At 42.2% G+C, this 19,598-nt stretch overlaps 1 protein-coding gene across 2 annotated transcripts in view; it reads left to right on the forward strand.

Moving 5' to 3' along the window:
• Positions 1–19,598, forward strand: part of LOC131477395 (neuropilin-2-like) — a 78,707-nt gene that overhangs the window by 7,125 nt on the left and 51,984 nt on the right. For both annotated transcript variants that reach the window (XM_058654833.1, XM_058654834.1), the window contains exons 2-3: positions 4,320–4,500; positions 16,249–16,430. In XM_058654833.1, coding sequence (XP_058510816.1) covers positions 4,320–4,500; positions 16,249–16,430 — 363 coding nt within the window. The remainder of the gene's footprint in view (positions 1–4,319; positions 4,501–16,248; positions 16,431–19,598) is intronic.

Below are 19,598 nucleotides of genomic sequence, written 5' to 3' on the forward strand. Positions count from 1 at the left end.
AAGGTCAGAATGATGAGAACGTGAGACACAGTGTGTGTGTGTGTGTGTGTGTGTGGATAATGAGCTCTTTCAGCTGGGCGACACTTTCTCACACTTTCATACTAAAACACTGACGCTTTCATTATGGACCTTTGCCAATTGAAATGAATGCAAACTATGCAAAGCCCCCCCCACACACACACACACACAGACACACACACACACAGACGGTGGAGTGAATCAATTTGCGACCTGTGAAAAGTGTCTCTTCAGAAAATTAATCCGTAAGTGAGCCCACAAACAAGGCTTTGTGTTTGTGGGCTCACAAACACGGGTGGTGCAGTTTTTCGCAAAGACACTGAAAATGTAAAAAAAACGTGTGTTTATCGAAATGGTCGAGCCTTTTGTATTGTGTGCAAGTTTTTATCACAATTCTGTACGGATGCATCTGTTAGTGCCTGTGTTATGTGGGGGGGAAAGTTGCTGAATAGGTGTTATCAGGAGGCTCTACTAAACATGGCAAAGAGCCATAAATAATGCAGTGACCTGTCTCATATCCCCGCCTGACTGCTTAGCACCGTTTACTGCTGCTGCTTTTTCCTGCATATGAACGTGTGTGTGTGTGTGTGTGTGTGTGTGCCTGCCTGGTCCAAATTCACTGATGCCATAGCCAGAGGGAGATGAGTGTTGTTCAGCGGTTTGCGTTTGTTGTGAATGTGTGGTGTAAATGCAACGTCTCCCCGAAGATCACACACGCTGATGTGGTGGTGCTGGAGAGGGAAAACTGTCGTGTGTGAAGTTCTGAGGTCAGGAGGATGAGGAGGAGGAGGAGGGAAGCGTTTCTGCATCTTCAGAGACAAAGGAAAAGGGAGATGTCTTGATGTGGTATGTTGGGATGTTCTCAGAGTACCAGCTCGCCACAGCATTTAATTGTAAGAAGAAGAAGAAGAAGAAGAAGAAGGCATTGTGAGAAGAAATAGATCTGCAACATTGAACAGATTGAGATTGGCTTATTCTTGACTTGAGCAGTTGAACTGCAGCATCGGAAATTCCGGTTAAATAAACCGTGAAAACACATCATAACAAAAGATATATGCCATATTAAAATCCCTTATGAGAGCACTCTTATTCCATGATGTAATGGCATTTCACTGCTATTAGGAACATGAAACCTTTAAGTATAATAGTCTATCTTGAGTTGCTTCGAGCAGGATTGGGACTCGTATCACGAAACTAAAATCTAAAGATCTCTAAAATCTAATTTTCTTATTTTTGTACAATCATTTCCATGGGTTTTTTTTTTTTTAACATTTTTTATTCACGGAAAGTGGACTCAAAAGAACTCCTTAAAGGCTTAACTGTATTTCTTCTTCTTTTCTGAACCCTGCGGTCGTCTTTCCTGTCTCTGATTAACCTGTTTGATAATTCTTGACATGAATTCAGGCGTTTCCCCGACTCAGCATCTCTACTGTCCTCCCACCTCCCCATTGCTCTTTCTTTCCAGCGCACAGGTCACGATGCTGCAGTGTGGAATACAAATTACAATTGCTATAGATTCAGTTTTTTCGTCGGAGGGTGCAGTTCTACTGTATAGTTCCCAAAGAGAAACGTTTATGTCCTCATCTATATCACTTTCTTACTGCAGAAACTCTTGTGTTATAATATGAGCTCGACCTCAGCATCATGTCATATAAGTAGATACATGCTTCAAACAAGCAGTCAATGCTCAATGTATTTAAAATAAGGTGACCTCTTCAGATTTGGTCACCTTTTGCTCCTTTATCACCTTATAATTTATAAAATATGTGTATGTGTGTGTGTGAGATTGATTGATAGCGCTTTAAAGCAGAGCATACTCATTACTTCATGCACACACAGCATCTGCCTCCCCGTCACGCCAACCATATTCATCAGACTCTCAGCGGTGCTGTCTTCATCAGCTGCGTGCCAGAGGTGAGAGAAAAGGCAGAGGAAAGGAACCAAAAAAAAACAAATGGAAGAAAAAGACGAGAATGATCTTCAGAAACTTCATCCAAGTGTTGAGCTTGTCAAAAATCAAACATCAACTCTGGAAGCAAAAGCAAAAAACCCCTCTACAAGCGCCTCACGCATGACTGAATCTAATAAAAAAAACACGTTTCCACTCCATCTTATCATCAAAACTACAGCGTGAAGTAAACATACACGGCACTGCCTTTCTGCATATCCCAGATTTTGCATTGGATATATAGTTAGCTAAGCTCTGTGCTAAAAGTGGTGTTTGGCCGCTGCTGCTGTGAGATTCCTGAGTGGTTAAACACTAATCCAGGTGGTGCTGAGATGAAATGCGTCTGGCCAGGGTTACTCGGGCCGTGTAACCCTAGTCCTGTATTACTGTATATCACCAAGGAGATTGGAAACAGATAGGAGGCCGATGGGGGACTTGAGACATGGACTAGTTGGGAGATACAGAGGGATGATCACTAATTGTTTGCAGACAGCGCGGCGTACAGTAGATGCCAGATAAGGCTGCCAAAGTGTCCGTCACGTCGTGTGCTGTGTGCTGAGATCTGACCTCCGCGCTCATGTTGACGGTTCTTCCGCGTATGATTGCGCATCAGTCACGACCCGACGAATGAAAAGTGACTTTTTTTGTTTTTGTGGGGGGGGGGGGGGGGGGGGATTCATTCGTGAGATCACGTCTGATTAAGTGTTTATGCCGCATGTGCGTGTGTGTCAATGTTTGCTTGTGTACGGTTACTCCTCTCACTCCTCTCAGAGTGTAGGTTTACAGTAGCGGCTCTATTTATAGCATTCAAACATGTTGTATTCTGCTGAGTAGTTTGACTTGGCTATGTCACCCCACTCAGCACAGCGGCAATAAATAATTATTACACTGTGTGTGTGTGTGTGTGTGTGTGTTATTTTTTAATCATATTGGTTTTCTCTCTTGAGCCTCAACTGAAGCAGCCGTTTAAAGTTTAAACTGTAGAGGACTGATCTTTCCCCCCCCCCCCCCCGCGCGCTACTGTAGGCGTTACTGATACTGTCTAAAACACAGACAGGTGACACATTATAAACACACTGACAGTGAGTGTATTCATGCAGCGTAAGAGGATCTGTCCATCTCCCGACTTGCACACTGGCAGCTCGTCCTGGCCCAACTTGTAACTTAGATACTTTACATGTTATTATTTACATCATCATCCATCTGTACTGCACAGCAAGCAGCAGAGAGAGACACAGATGCTGTTTGCATAAAAATGATCCCGTCCAACTTTGTCCACCATGATGCCCAAAACAGCTGTTTTAAAAAATGTATCCTCCTGTTCCCAAATCTACAGCGCGACCACTGTTTGTTGTTGCACAGAAATATGTTAAAAGTCACAGTTTCAGTTTCAAATGTGATACCCACTCAACAAGAAACTATACGAACATGATTTGGTGAAGGTTTTTAAATCTCATTTTCAGCACACAGTGACTCAGACTGTGTCATTATGTCAGGAGTGCTCGGCCTTAACAAAGATTGCTGTCATCTCACACGTCCACCAGCATGGTTTAAGTTAAGTTTTTGTGGATCTTAAACAATGAGGAAGTTGAGCCTCTCATGACGGGGCTGCACAGTCCGTGAAACGGAGCAAGCTGGCGTGACGCACAATAGGCGCCATAGATGTACAATACAGTAGAGTGTGTGGGCGCCACAGACATATATGAGTTACCCATCTATGTCAGGCTGCATCTGCAGCTGTGAATGACGGGCATTGTTTATGACATGACACGGACGTATGAGCGCTGACAAGTGGATCCGCTCTCAGACAGTAACTGTGGCATCTGGACTCTTTCTGTATGTGTGTATGTGTGTGTGTGTCAGTTTGGGTTCAGAATGGAGCCTTTGTATGTCGTGGTGCTACATTGACCTTGACGACTACATGCGCACGCACGTGCACAATCGTACACACACACACTCCCTGCGTTGTTTCCCATATCCTGTCTGTGCAAACACAGCGCTTATCTGCGTTTTATCTGTTTGGCCCCTCTCAGAGTGCCAATTCTTGTTTAATGAACAAATACGGCGTGTGTTAAGTTAGTTTGGTGGCGTTCGTACAGTGTGCTGACATCTGGTCAGTCTCTATAAACAAACAACACTGATCCTGATGATACTTATGATGCTTATCTCATCACTCAGCTTTCATTTCCTCATGTTTATTCCACACAAAAGATTCTCGTTCCTTTTAACCTCTGCTCTCTAATGTTTAATGTTTTTTTTTTTTTATCACACTTCAATTTTGTAGTGGTATTATAAACACTTTGAGTGTGACACTCTTTGAGATCTCATGCATATTGTCTTTCTTCCCGCGCAGCATCGGAACCATGCGGGGGCTACTTAGATGCCAGCGATGCCGGATACATCACCACACCGGGCTACCCGCTGGAGTACCCGCCTCACCAGAACTGTCGCTGGGTCATCACCGCTCCTGAGCCTTCACAGCGCATCGTCCTCAACTTTAACCCACACTTTGAGATAGAGAAACTGGACTGCAGGTAAGCGACGGACATATGCACAGGAGTGGAGTGCTTTTACCTCTTTATCTCAGGAGTCTCTGTCCCCACCAGCTTGTCTCTCTGTGCGAGAGTTGTTGGGTGCATTTGGTGAACTTCAGCCCACTCTCCTCCTGTTTTCCTGGCTTCGGCTACCCCATAATAATCCCTCTGGGCCCTCCCTTGGTCCCCAGGCTGTAATTATCAGAGTCTAATTACAACACATTGACTGTTCTCGGACGGTTTTCACACTTCAAAATAATTAGCACAGCTCAGAGGATTTGGTGTCCAGTATTGTTTTTTGGCTGTGTGGCTTTTTGTTACACAAGTGCGACAGTCAGTTAGGCAGAAAAACACATCATACAGATGGATGAGGTTAAGATAGAGAAACAGAAATACATCTTAATAATAAAAAAGCATTAAAAAAACAGTTATGGAATGCTTTTCAAAGAAATAAGGAGGAAATATAAAATTAAAAAGTGTTAAAGGAATCATGGAGCGTATGCAATGGATTCTGGGTCTACCCCAGACCCACAGGCTGTTGTGGCTTCAACTTTTAATTTACTGAACATTGTTTTTATTTTCATTTTTATAAATCAGTGGAAACCTTTTTTTTGAGACGGAGGAGCCACATGTTTTCTTTGTGAAAGTCAAGGACACAAAAGGCTTTAATGAAAGAAAAAAAAAGGATTTATTTTTCCCACATATGTTAATCATGTATATTTTCACTTCTTGGGAAGAAAACAGTACACATACAGAATAAATAGTGCAAAGAAAATGAACTTGATATAGTTTCAAGAAAAACAAACTCCAAAAAAGCGAGATCATACTGTAGATTCACACACACACACACACACACTGTTGTCCTCTCTCCCGTTAAGCCTCTCTTCCGGTGGTTTCCCACTGAGTTATTAACATTTCAGACTTAATCAATTATAGATGTGGTGAATTTCCCCCCCGTTCAGATGTTCCAAAATCATTTAGACATTTCCTCCGTGGAATTAAAGCATCAATATTTCACACAGCTGTGTGGTGAAAGACTGGACTGTAAAATAATAAAAAAAAGACCCAACACACTTTTGCTCCGTTTCCCCTTAACTTTTGTTGCACCCTGTGGGAAACAAACAACCTGCTTCTGTGTTCATCCCCCTGACCTGGTCATCTACACAGCAGTTAATCTAATCCCTGGATCAGGTTTATGTTGTCTGCTTCTCCCTCCTTCCTTTGTCCATGTGTAAATGTTTAAAACATCCATTTAAAGTCCAGTAGCTGCAGGGGGGCAGTGAATCTGGTTGATTTATTAATTATGTGTCTCTGTTGTTGTTGTATTTAGCTTTGATTTATTACTTTCTGGGGGTTTCTTTTTTATTCCACTACTAGTGATAAGTTTTTAAGTGCTCCGAGCTCATGCCTGCAGGAGTGAGATCTTTGCAGCGTTGGTGGTAACGTCTCCAGCCTAATAGCCTGTTATTTACAAGTGTCCTACACCCGAGAGCTATTTAGGTCTGCAGACGCCAAGTGTGTGTGTGTGTGTGTGTGTGTGTGTGTGTGTGTGTGTGTGTGTGTTTGTGTGCACGCACTAGGGTTAGGCTGAAATTGAGCTGTTAGGTTCAGGGGGCAAAGAGGCCAAGGAGAAGAAACTGTGTATGTGTGTCTGTGGGGAGTAGACATGTCGTATGTGGTCAGCCCAGTAACAACTCCCAACACACGCACACACACACACACACACACACACTGGTTTCCATGACTTCAGAGGACATCGCGTTGACTTACATTCATTTCCTGGAGACTTTCTCTGACCTTAACCATAATTACTAGTGGCCTAATCCTAACCCTGACCTCAGCCTAACTTTAAAACATGACTTCACCTTAAAATGTAGTCATTAAAATTATGGGCCATTATCAAGATATAATGACACCTATAATACCTAAGGTTATATGAATCATACTTTTAAGTTTAAGGTTTTTTTATTACATTTATTGCGATATGATTTTAAGATCATTTCCCACACAGTTGTACTTTTTTTTTTTTTCGCATGACCGGCCCCCCTCATGACCAGACTGGACACTCATTGGCCCCCCCAGGTCATGTGAGTTTGAGACCCCTGCCATATGTGACTGTGTAAACAGATTAAGGTCCCAGATACTCACACACACACACACACACACACACACATCTTCTTAAAGCAGCAGATGTTTGATCAGTAAAGTGTTGTTCTTGCATTTGTCACACAAACACCGCTGTTATGAATCAGCCACCGTCAGGGCCACTGGTTGTTTTATGACTGTAAGTCACTGTGTTGAAGCACTCTAATCTATTATGGTCCTGATTGGAATTTAAGATGGTAATCTGTAATCTATAATGCATCACATTTTGTCAAGCACTCTTCTGGCTCTGTGGGCAAAATCGATGGAGAGGTGGCCACGGAGAGAAAGACGTTTTCATTAAGATTCATATACAGTAGCCATTAAAGTGCAGGGAGACAACTGGAGGGAGGGAGACAAAGCGCATGAGTGATGGACTTAAAAAGAAAAAAAACAGTGTGCCCAATATTACCATGGCTAACCATTAGTCACGATGACTTCTCGTTTGCCATGCAGCACAGTACTGCATCAGTCCGTCACTGCCTGGTGACAGGTTTTAATTATCACCCAGCAGCTGTGTCTCTTGTTTTTCTTAGCATTTTCTTTGAGTTAATCAAAAGCACTCAGAGTAAACATCTCTTTGGGTATGTTCGTTTTGATGTCTTTATTTTTTGTTGTGGAGCAGTTCACAACTGTAAATGGTTGTTTTCACCCACCTTCATTCACACTGATGAGTGGAGGACGGATATTATATAACTTTTTGTTGTTGTTGTTGTTGTTGTTACTTTTAATCACCAGTGCCTCCAACCGCTGCTTAAATCCAGGGAAACAACTTTGAAAGTAATTAAGCTTTTGCTGTGCTGCTGAAACTTCACATGAGCCTCACCTGAACTTTGGAGTGCTGTGTTGCTCTCAGAGAAAAGCCTCAGGGTCTCCGGGGTGTCGAGACAGAAACCATTCTCACATTAAGGCTGAGCCATTTGGAGACAAATATCTAATTGGCAGATATTGTGATTGTGTTTTGATCCGCAAAACATTTTCAGTCAAACATGACACAATGAAACTGCAGCCATGGTGATTTACTTATTACATTGTTCCATATTGTTATTATGTGTACTGTGTTATTGAAGGCTGACTTAAAAAGTACCAAAATTATAATACTTTTTTTTTTTTTGGTGTAACTCCTGTTTGTACACTTTGTTAACTTTATATTCACAGTAAAAACATGAATATTTGTCAATAAGCAACTAGTATTTGTTTTAAAGTCATTTAAAACTGACCTCTGACCATAGTTTTAGTATTTTCTGTGTATGTGTGTCGACAGAACAGAGATGAAGTGACTCTCTGGAGTGATATGAATATTGTTTGTGCACATTGATCTTTGAGAAAGAAAAGTATTTTGTTTGAGAAAGTTTGTAGCGGTCGGTTTTCTACTTCACGCTGTCCTCTTCGCTCTCTGCCCGAACAAGATCTCTATTTAGTGTCGGGAACAACACACACACACACACACGCACACTCGCACTCGCACTCGCACTCGCGTGCATGCACAAGTGCTTTGGGAAAAGTGCAGCGTCAGGGTCCGTTGAAGGCTGGCTCAAATCATCCTGACAGCCACCTCCTCCCTCTATCCTCTCCTCTTTCCTCCTGGCGCTCCTTCTGACCTCACCCTCTCTCCCCTTTATCCCCATCCTCACCCTTCCTTCCCCTTCACCGCTGCCCAATGGACCCGTCCACCATCCTTCATCTGCTCGAGTGCCTTCCTCTGGCACACCTCCTGTTCCCTCCACATCCTCCTTCTCTTCATGCCTCCTCCCTCATCTCCTGTCCTTCCTCTTTCATCAAATATTGCTCCTTATTTCCTTCCCTCCTCTCCTTCACACCCACTTCCTCTGCCGTCTGCCAATCTTTTATTGCTTAGGCCAAACCATTATTCAGCATTGCATATGAAAAATCACAGGCAGCGAGCCAAATGCCACGCTCTCCACCTTCTTCCCCCTCTCCTTTTTTTTTTTATTTTTTAAAATGCACCTATTCTTCTCTCTTTACCATTTATAGACGTTTCCTCGGCGCGCATTCGTCTTCATTTTCCGTTCGATGGCTCTGTGTCTATCTATCACTTAAATCCCTTCTTCTATTTGTTTATCACGTCTTCTCATCATCTCTTTATTCTGCCTGGTCCTCCCGAGCCGCAGTTCACACCCGAGTCAGATGCTATCGGTTATAGTAATATGAGAAAAACACACGCAGACAAGTGCACCGCCACGTATGGGGGTGAGGCTGAAACTTAAGCTTGCATAAGCAAGAGCAGAAATTCACACACAGAGGTGCAAAGTATTTTTGAGCCTTAAAATAAACTCGTATAAAGTGTGCGTGCCTTCGTGCCTCCGTAAGCAGACAGGCACGTAGGCAGTTTCACGGTTATGTGGCTCACACAATAAGTGTGGAGTAAAGCAGTGAGTTAAGAGGTGATTTATATGACGGAGAAGCTCTAGTCAACGATAATGGTTTCACTAATGATTTAGACCTTGTCTTTGCACTCCGCCTCAATCAGTCATATAACTTCATGCTTCTCTTCTCTCCTCCTCTCCTCCTCCTCTTCTCCTCTCTGTAATGCAATCTTAAGCGACTTAGTACAAACTAAAACTGCATTACGGCTATGAAGTGAACGCACCTGACGAGCAGGTGACTTCCGAGGACATGAGTGAAAGAAGAGCGGTGGAGAAGGCGATGTGATGTGACACCGGCCTCGGGGCAGAAAGTGGGAAAAGAAGAGAGCGAGGTAGAGATGAAGAGACTGTATGACAGAGAGAGGAACAGCATGAGGACTGACAGTGAATGTTCAGTTACCAGCTGAGGGCATTTAGCAGCTGCCTGCGTGTTTGAATTAACATCACAGTGACTCTACCAGCAGGGGAGTCATGCATCCAGACAAACATTTCCTCTCGCCATTACCATTAGAAAGCCATACACAGAGAGCACGGATGCAGCTTTTGCTTTTTGATAAATGCCTCGCTGAGCAAACTCTGCACCAGATGCCCGCTAATGCCGGCGTTTGCTGTTGTAAGGCGATACATAATCGGCTTTTAGTCAGTCGGGTGTTCGCAAAACTGCACAGTTAACCTTTAGCAGCACAGTCGTGACACGATTGCAGTGAAATGAACTGCAACCCTATAGGAGGACTGAAGGCTTCTCCGTGCATGTTCTGTCATCCCACAAATGTGTAGCTGATCTTGGGAAACATCGACTCCATCAAACTGCTGAGTGGCCGGGTTTCTTGAGTCACTCCTGAAAGTTTTTGTCACGTCACTTTGTTTGTGTTTTCAGTTTTTCTGTTTCTCCAACCTGTTTGGAACCGTCTCACTTTACTTGCACGGTGTTGTTGTTGTTGTTGTTGCCTCCGTCTGTCTTGACATAAGACTAATCACTTCCTGCGTGCAGTGCGGGAATGTCACCGGGTGACACGAGGCCTGAGCACGGAGAGTCATGAGCTTCATCAGCATTCTAATTTGACAATGTTTGAGTGTAGAAGGTGGAACTCTCTCTCTCTCCAACACGCACACACACTAATGCATGTAATGATGACAATATCAGTGCTCTGATTTACTGACACTCCCTGAGGCCCTGAAGGTCCGTCTGATCGATGTTTGTTACTGTAATGACAGTGTGTGTGTGTGTGTGTGAGAGAGAGAGAAGGCTTGACCCTGATCAATGTGTGTTAAAGCCATAATGCGGAATCGATTGGTTGTCCTGGAGACTACTGATATCCCCCCCACCACCACCCTCCACACACACACACACAGAGTCCAGCAGTAATAGGTCTATTACTTGATAAGAGTGAAGTCAGACATCCCCCTTGCTCTCACTCTTTATTATCTACTCCACTGACAGTTTGACCATGTTGGCAATTTGTTTGAGCTGTAAACATGAAAAAAAACAAACATTTTCCTCAGCAGTAACTGTGATGCATGAACTGTTGCAACTCGTAGCCTTCAGCGGCATCAGAAACTATTTCACTTGAAATTATATTTTTTTTTTTATCTATAGTGATGCACGCATATGGAAATAAGAAGTAAAGATGAATAAATATGCACTCTTGATCTACCGCCTGTCGTGTCTGTATGGAAACTGTCAGTGTTGTCAGAAACACAGAGGACTTGATTTCATCGACCTCTATCTCTACTATAATTATTGTTGTCAGGACAGAGAGCTGAAGAAACCCACTTCAGAAAAAGCTTCATAAACACTTTGTCTTATAGGAGTCAAGCTTAAATCACAGTGTGTTGTTATGTGACTGTTTCACTTCCTCTAAAAAAAGGAATTGTTCGGGGTCACCTGATTTCACTTCCCTTCCGTGGAAATGTGGAGGAGTAGATGACTTAGTTTGAAAAATGCTGAACAAAAACACTTGGCAGCAAACATAAATCTTCAGTTAGTTTCAGTTCAAAAAGTTTGGGGGAAAATGTAGTTTTTTCCCCACATTATTTTACTACATCTACATTTACAATAAATCATATAAATCAATTAAACTGAACTAATTAATATGCACTTAACAACATTTTTGGCATAATGTCTAAAAGACTTGCTTTATCACGTCATAAAAATACAATCACACATGCTGTCAGCAGTGTGTTTGTGTGTTTGGTGTGTGTAGACGCTCTGTCTGGGGCTAAGGGCACCCCTGATGTTTGAAAGAAATGTCCAGGTGTAAGAAGATAACTCCTGACCTGAAGAAAGAGAGACAGAGAGACAGAGAGACGGGGGACGTGTGAAAGGCAATTAAGAGTAAGGCAGAGAGGAGGAGGGAGGGAGGGAGGGGTGAAGTGGTGAACGTCTGTCTGAATCTAAACCTTTTCCTCAGTTCACATCAGAGAGGTTTTCTCACTCTTGAAAACACCAGCTACCCCCAAAGCACACAAACACAAATCTCTCATGTCGGCTCTCTCAGTACGTTGACTCCTACTTCAAAACGAGTCCACAACTCAACACAAACCCTTGCTTGCAATCCATCATTAAAGGAATAGTTCACCGATTAGCATTTAGCTTTGTATTACTAGAAGAGGTGTAGTATTGTTGAAAAATGGTGCTTCCCAACCTCAGTTTACCCTGAGTTCAGAAATACCTTCATTCTTTTCTTTGTAACGTGACCACCAGTGACACTTGGTCCTGTTAGCATAACTGTTAGCAAAGATGGCGGACACTGTTTACACTCTGGGAATGAGGTCCCGTCCCCCTACGAGTGGGTCTAAAAAGTGTGGAATTAGCGTTGCAGTTTCAAGGTTCGGCCCAAATGTCACTGGTGGGTAAGTAACAAAAAAAAGAATGAAGATATTTTTCAAAAATACTATACCCCTATGCTAGTAATACAAAGCTAATTGCTAATCGGGGAACTATTCCTTGAAGACTTGTCATTCTCTAACCATGACCTCCAGTGTTACTTGCTTTAAAACTTGTTTTATCACAATTTTCTACGAGCACATCTTAGGGAAAAGTGTGGTAAGAAATGAGTTCAGTCAAAACCCAGGGATATTTCAGTTTGGGTCCAACTGAACATAATGCAGTAGTAATTCAAATAAAAATTGCGTTAACTGGCTGTGTTGATTCAACTATGAGTTTTCGACTTCGTATAATTTCTGTCAGGCTTACATGTTTGCCAGTATCTTAATAATTCAGAGAGTTCAGTTTTAATGCAATCATTTGTCTTTATGTAAAAGTAATGACTGATTGGCTGCAGTGAACTTTATTGCTGTGGGGGTTGGGGTGAGACGATAGTGTGTGTTTGTGCAGGTGTCTTGTGTATGTGTGTGTGTGTGCTGACTTAGAATTGGCCGCAGAGACGGTTGAAGGGACACCTGTCTCTATCCGTCTGACGGGAGGTGTTGGCAGAGCCAATACAGGGTCATGTTCTCCCTGAGACTGCATCCACACCAGTACCCTCTATTTAAATTTAACTTGTTCCGTTTGGCTTTGTTTTGACGCTGCATCGACACCTGAAAAGACGGAACTTTTTGCGAATGGTCTTCAAAGTGGATGAAATATAACATTTCTACATTTGGGATTTATATTGGTTGTGAAACATGTGTATAATAGGCTGATCATAGGCTGTGTAGTAAAGCAGTCACATTTCCTTTTGGTTTTAACATACTTTAATATTAACAAAGCCAGTCAAAGTGTACAGCTGTTGTTCTGTTTATTTATGTTCTGTTTATTTAATGTTTTAGAGCAGAGTGGCCCAAGGATTACTGTTCAGCTGTTTAAGACGTAGCAGTGAGCTCTGATCAAATCACAAAAATAACTACAGTTAACATTATGATTAAAGCCTAAGTCAATGTACTGTAAAGGCCGCGACCACACGTGAGCGGGTATTTTTCCTCCGCTGGTTTTAAAAATAATCCTGTCTACACGCAGTCAATTCTCAAACCATCTTCACCCACATGAAAACAAGAAAAGAAAAAACCCACTGTAAAGTGCTGTCAAAAGTGATAAATAACCATAACTGTAAAGCCTGGTTGGCCAATCAGAAGAGCGACTAGAGATACTACAGAAGGCAAACAACAAAAATCAAAAAATAAACTGCGTATGTACTGTATGTGTGTTTTTAAAAGTGCAGTTAGAAATGTTGTCACAGATAACTCTGCTGCAGATCTAACCCACAGTTTGGACGTGTATGTGTCAATCACACCGGTGTCCACTCATATGTGCCGTACTTTATCTATTTTCCTCAAAGTGGGAACATCATTTACAAAACTGACATTGTTTTTGATTTAAGAAGACCCAAAAATAGCAATTCAGACTATTAACTCCTCAGAAAAATGTTTACTGATGTTATTCTGTCATTGACTTCCATTCAAACCTCGCGTTTATTTGGAAGCAGCTGAGTTGCCCCCTAGTGGCTATTCAATATATTGTTATTTCCTGGTTGACTTCAGGAGTACTATATCAGGTTAACCCAGTGGTTCTCAATTATTTTATGTCATGCCCCATGACAGCATTTTTTCATTGAAATACTATTGAGAACCTGATAAAAAAATTTTTTTCATCTGTATAAACCACTGTATGACTGGTCCCGCCCCCCGACACCTCACCGGTATCTATTTTCAAAGATACCCACCTACATGTGGACAGGACAAACGTCACAGCATCTCTCTATATTTAATTGTTTGTCTTATCTCTTGCTAGCAGAGATTCAAATTCAAATATTCACAAATTCAAATATTCGTTTTCCCCCCAAATCTCTGCCTCCTCGGCGTCTCCCACACTCTGGCTCCTGGCCACTGGTTATGTTCCTGACAGCACATTAGAGAAGGCTACAGATGGAAAGGGGGCAGAGAGAGAGGGAGAGAGAGGAGAAGAAGGAAGACAAAGAATGATGGGGGGAAGAAAAACAAGTGTTGAGAAGTGAAACACAGGAATAATCAAGGGAGGACTGAGCCAAGATGAGACGGAAAAACAGATCCCTTGTCCGGATATGAATAGCTGCTCAACAAAGTTGTCATTTCACAAAAAAAAAAATATGTGGGAGGAGGAATCTGTCGCTGGGATGAGGCGTTCTCTTGGGAAAACACGACAGGAACTGTGACATGTACCGCACACACACACACACACATGTTCTCAGTGCTGTGACAGCTTGGGTCATAATTGTGGTGATAGTTCCACATAAAGCAGACGGAAAACATGATGGGAGAGTTGGTAGTGAATAACCCTCATTATGTTTGCAGCCTTCTCACCTGTCAGAATAAAACACACTCGCAGATATGAAGACACTAACACACTCATCTGTGTGGACTTGGCAGCAGTTTGGTAAAAAGCTGCCGGGCTCAGTGCTTTTCACAATCGCTCCAGTTGACTGTCATTTTCCCCCAGGTCTTGTCTAACAAGGTGTAGAAGGCAAATACACACGTGTGGCACGCGTGGTTGATAAGTGTCACGGTTACTTTTCCTTGTCAGCTCATGTCAAGGTCCTCGAAATTCAAGTCGTTTCTCTATATAAATAAAATAATAATAATAATAATCATATTCTGTTTGACAACAAAGAGTGGCTCCCCAAAGGTCAAGCCACTAACTCCAGGGTTGAGACTGTAGGCTGTTGTGAGATTAAAGGTTGTAAGTCTCCGTGACATGAATATAATAAGTGATAAAAAACAAGTGTATCGTGTGTGCGTGTGTGTGTGTGTGTGTGTGTGTTTTGGCCTCTGGGTTTGGCATAACTGTGAATGCATGCTAACAAATAGTGGAAAGATTAACACCCCTTTTATGCCCATTAATGTGTCTGCACGGTTGCAACGAAATACCATATGCCCCACTTTTATCACCTCATGATGCATGATGCTGTCATCTGTCGAGGCAGGGGGAAGTGCTTTGTCACCGTCTTATGATATTTTTGATAAAGACATTTAAATTGAACCTAGGATCTCAACGTGCTTTTTATTCTTCTGCTGTGTATGTGTGTATGTATGTATACGCGTTTCCTTTTGTATTGTTTTGTAGTTGATTGATGTGATTAATTCCAAACGTTACACTCTCCTTGTTGCGGAAGGAATTTATTTCCAGGGAAGCTATTTAGGAGCCGGGCAGGTGTGTCTTTGGTATCCAGACACAGAGGCAACGCTCCTGCTGTGGCTCTGGAGATAGGTCCACACATTTGGGGAGGGATCAGAAAACATGACAGGACACAGGAATAAAAATAGAGGGAAGTCTGTACCTTCCTGCTGATACAAAATGTGACTTTTGGGGGTTTTACAGTCATGGAATTAAAAAGAAAAAATCCCCGTTCAGACTAATGTGTAAGAGAGGAAGTGGGGAAACCTTGAAGCCTCCTAAATCCATTTTAAAATGTGGGACATTTGAATTTCTCTGTGTATCAAAGGCCTCCAGGCTGAGCTGCCGTCATTATTGAATTAGATGTGAGCAAAGAAGTAAACTACAGTCATTTGTTCCACATTAATCCGTTTCTAGCACCACATGCTGCCGGGTTCATACTCAGTTCAAGCAGCTTGACCGTTAGATATACTCCTGTCTTTGACCCTATAGTTAAACATAAAGCAGATGGAGTGATTTCCTTGTTTCGAGAGAAAACAAGACATGTACAGAATGTCAAACTGCTGTACGTCACTGTCTCCTTATTCAAGCTGTCATCTTACATTTTGGAGTCGTATAATCCATGTAGACTGTGAAAGTCTACGGCAAGTAGAATACAAGAATCCCTCAGTTACAGTGGAGTTACATCATTTTAGAAAATGGCTCTCTTTTCGTTTTGCAGGTGGTTCTTTTTTTTCTTCTTCTACCATCTGTAAGCTGCCAATGTCTTACTCCGCCGTGCATTTAGAATGTTAATGACAACTGTGTTTAAACTCAGCTTTCAGAAGACTCTCAAGACACTGATAGATGCAAACAATTTGATCATTTGTGTTTTTTCTGCCTAATCTGAATGTGATGCGGGGCCACATGAAAGAACTAAACACGTCAGAGTCAAAGCAGCTTGTGATGATTTAACGACGTCCGTCACCACAAATCAAAATCTGCTTTGATTTCTATCACAAAGTACCTAATTAATTCATTTGGTAAAACGTTATTTATATAAAAACGTGGTTATTAAACGTGTCAAGCTATGATAGTTGTTTACTTGAAACGTGCGGCTAAGACAGACTTTATTTTCTTTGTCCTCCGCAGGTACGACTACGTAGAGATTCACGATGGAAACTCGGAGGCGGCCGACTTACTCGGGAAGCACTGCAGCAACATCGCTCCTGCACCGATCATATCGTCAGGCCCCTCGCTCCACATCAAGTTTGTGTCAGACTACGCCCACCAAGGGGCGGGCTTCTCACTGCGCTATGAAATCTTCAAAACTGGTAAATGAATGCTTTTGTTATTCATGTTTTTCCTTGCACTTTTTGGACATTTGTCCTTGGTCATCAGATAGAGGTGATATTTACAGACTCTAAGTCAGGGGTGTCCACCTCATTGTAGTTCAGGCGCCACATACGGTGCCTGAAGTAGGCCAGACCAGTAAAATAATAGTATAATAACCTATAAACTACAAGGATATTCTCTTTGTTTTACATTTAATGAAGTATTTACAACAATATTATGCCTAAATTTACCATTTACACGTTACATATCTAATCATTTATTACAACTTACAGATCACAATGGATCTACAAAGGCACAAAACATTTAGTTCAGGTATCTGGAGCTGAAAAATGTAACATTTTACATTATAATTAGATTAAAATCATGTGCAATTTACATGGATTCAATATTGAAGTTTATATCACATTAATTAATTTTAGATTTCGGATAAATAGACACAAGAAGGTACAGCTTCTTGTTTGTTTATTTGCTTTTGGAAACGAGAGAATTATGCAATAAAGGAATCAAACTGTGGACATTGGCACTCTGTGGCACATGCTGTAACCACTCAGCCACCAGGTGCGCCATGTCATTGTTTATACTCACAGTGATACTCCGCTCAGGAGTCCACTGTATATTTTGCAGCATTCTCCAGAGGGACTTTATCTCTGCAAATGACCCTTACATGTGGACAGATTGAAAAATGAACCAGGGCAGATTTTTAGAAGGGTTACTCCTTTACAAATGGGCTATTACTAACTGTATTACAAGCTACTCATAGACAACTGAGCATGCTTCATTAGGTGACCAAGCCCCATTTATCTCCCCGGTGTCATGGGAGACACAGAGAAAGCGACAAGAGACTCAGCTGAGGACCCTAGAGAGCTCCTTAGACTGTCCAGGCGAGACATCTCTCCCCTTCATGGTACTTTGTGTGTCTGTGTCTGTGTGTGTGTGTGTGTGTGTGTCTGACATGGCTCCCCTTCACGCTGCAGTGGGTCAGCCAAAGCGAGACCAATTGAGATCAAGGGCGACTGAGACAGAGGGCCACATAGTGTTGGCCCCACAGCCATCTTGTCCTGTTCCCCCTGAAAGCATTCCACACATGCCTGCTTAATTGAGTCCTGAGCCCTGTTCCCCTGTGACACACACACACACACACACACAACATCCCAACAGACCAGTACCAGCAAGTGAGAAACACTGACAACAGCACGTGTTGTGTTAGTAACCTCAGCCCTCTCTCTCTCTCTCTCTCTCTCACTCTCACACACACACACACACACACACACACACACACACACTGAGAGACACTTGGTGAACTTGAAACAACAGGAGTGTCAGTGTTCATGCCTCAGTGGTCGAGGGAAGGGATTTATATGGTTTATATGAGATGATTTGATTGATGATGCTTGAGTTTGCATGAGTGAGTGCAGTTAGAGGTGCATGCGTGGTGTTGGTGTGTAGTTTGAGGAGCGAGCATCTTAAGTGTTAAGTCATACTACGTGCTCCATTTGTGCAAATATGTGGGAAAAAAATTAATCCCTATGTACGTTAATTTTTCATTTGTCTGTTAATGTTAATATTCTACATCAGGTGACTTTTTTTTTTACACCTTCCGTTTACTGATAGTCTGCAGACGTGAGGAAAATGTCAAGAAAATTGGGATAGACATTTTTTTGTATAAACATCGCTCAGGCCAAAGGTGGCAGATGTGGGGCTGACAGGAAAAACCCAGACTTTCTGTACAGTTGTATTTTTCCATGCGTACAATGACTTTGTTGGACTGGATACAAACATTTTTTTTTGCTTTAGCGATATAAAATCTGGTTTAAACCCCATGTAACCCTGTTAAAATCATTAAAAAATGCTAGATAAGATATTTATGTGATCTGTCTGCTGCAGCATCTCATGTGTCTGGTATTTTACAGTCCATTATGGTTTTTACTTTTCTTCTCTCGGTTCCTTTATCCCCTTGACTGACTAATTTGGGGCCGGTCTCTGACCTAGTCCTGCCTGTTTTGGAGTCTATGTTTTCAAGAAATGACAAGACTGATGTGGTTGTGTGTGTGTGTGTGTGTGAGGGGGTGCATGTTGGAGGAGACTGTCCCCCACTGTCTGGGTGTCCTGATTACTGGACCCCTCAAAGATTAACACTGTAATCAGTCTGGAAACAAGGGTTAGGGTTCAGATACAGACACAGTCTTTCCTCTGGCTTTACGTGCACATTCTCCCATTTGTGTATCAGGTAGAGAATTTTCTGATAACCACATGACTCTTGTAATATAAAGAGCCATGAACGTGTGTGGTCTTGGATAAACAAACACGCTAACAAACTAAAAGTGGGCTCTACACTCACACAAAAATGCACATACCACACTTGTTTCTGTTTATGGCTCTGTTGCCATGGATACTGTAGTAAAATTATAGCCAATATGCACACAGCCACCACATTACAATGACCAATCAGATTTTACTGCCTGGGGAGTGTGCCCCCAGCTGTTATTGTGACCCAGAACTCAGCAGACACACGCAGACACACAGACGTATATGAATGCACTGATGCAGACTGAACGGTCGGTCACAAATGCAGGGGAGCTTGCATGTCTGCACGGAAACATTAACACATTTACTCACTCACTCGCTCTCTCTCTCTCTCTCTCACACACACACACACACACACATGCACACACTTATTTCTGTCACTTACTGGGACATTGCACTGACCAACATTTATTCCTAGCAGACTTATTCTAATGTTAACCACAAGCCTCAACTTAAGTCCCTTGCACATCAGTGTCAATTCAAATAAACAGCAAGACATTTTAACACAACCTCCAAAATAAACCTGACAAAAAGAAATAATAAAAAAAAAGGTGTCAGGTATGCGCTGGCCTTCAGACTAAAAATAAAAAAATACAAAGACCAAATGTTTCTTTTTTCAAATTGTTCTTGATAAAATCACACACACACATAGGTTTACGCAGCTCTTCACTCACGAACGTCTAATTTTAGTTGGACTGAGACAATCTTTTGGCTTTCTCAATATCTGACTAAAATCGAGCTAGTCTTAATCAGACTAACATACCTGGATAATACGATTTGTAGTCTGATTATTCCTGCGTTATTAAGCTTAGTCACACGGGAGTCAGACTTGGCATTCTGTG

This window comes from Solea solea, chromosome 2, assembly GCF_958295425.1.
Source record: "Solea solea chromosome 2, fSolSol10.1, whole genome shotgun sequence".
Lineage (NCBI taxonomy): Eukaryota > Metazoa > Chordata > Actinopteri > Pleuronectiformes > Soleidae > Solea > Solea solea.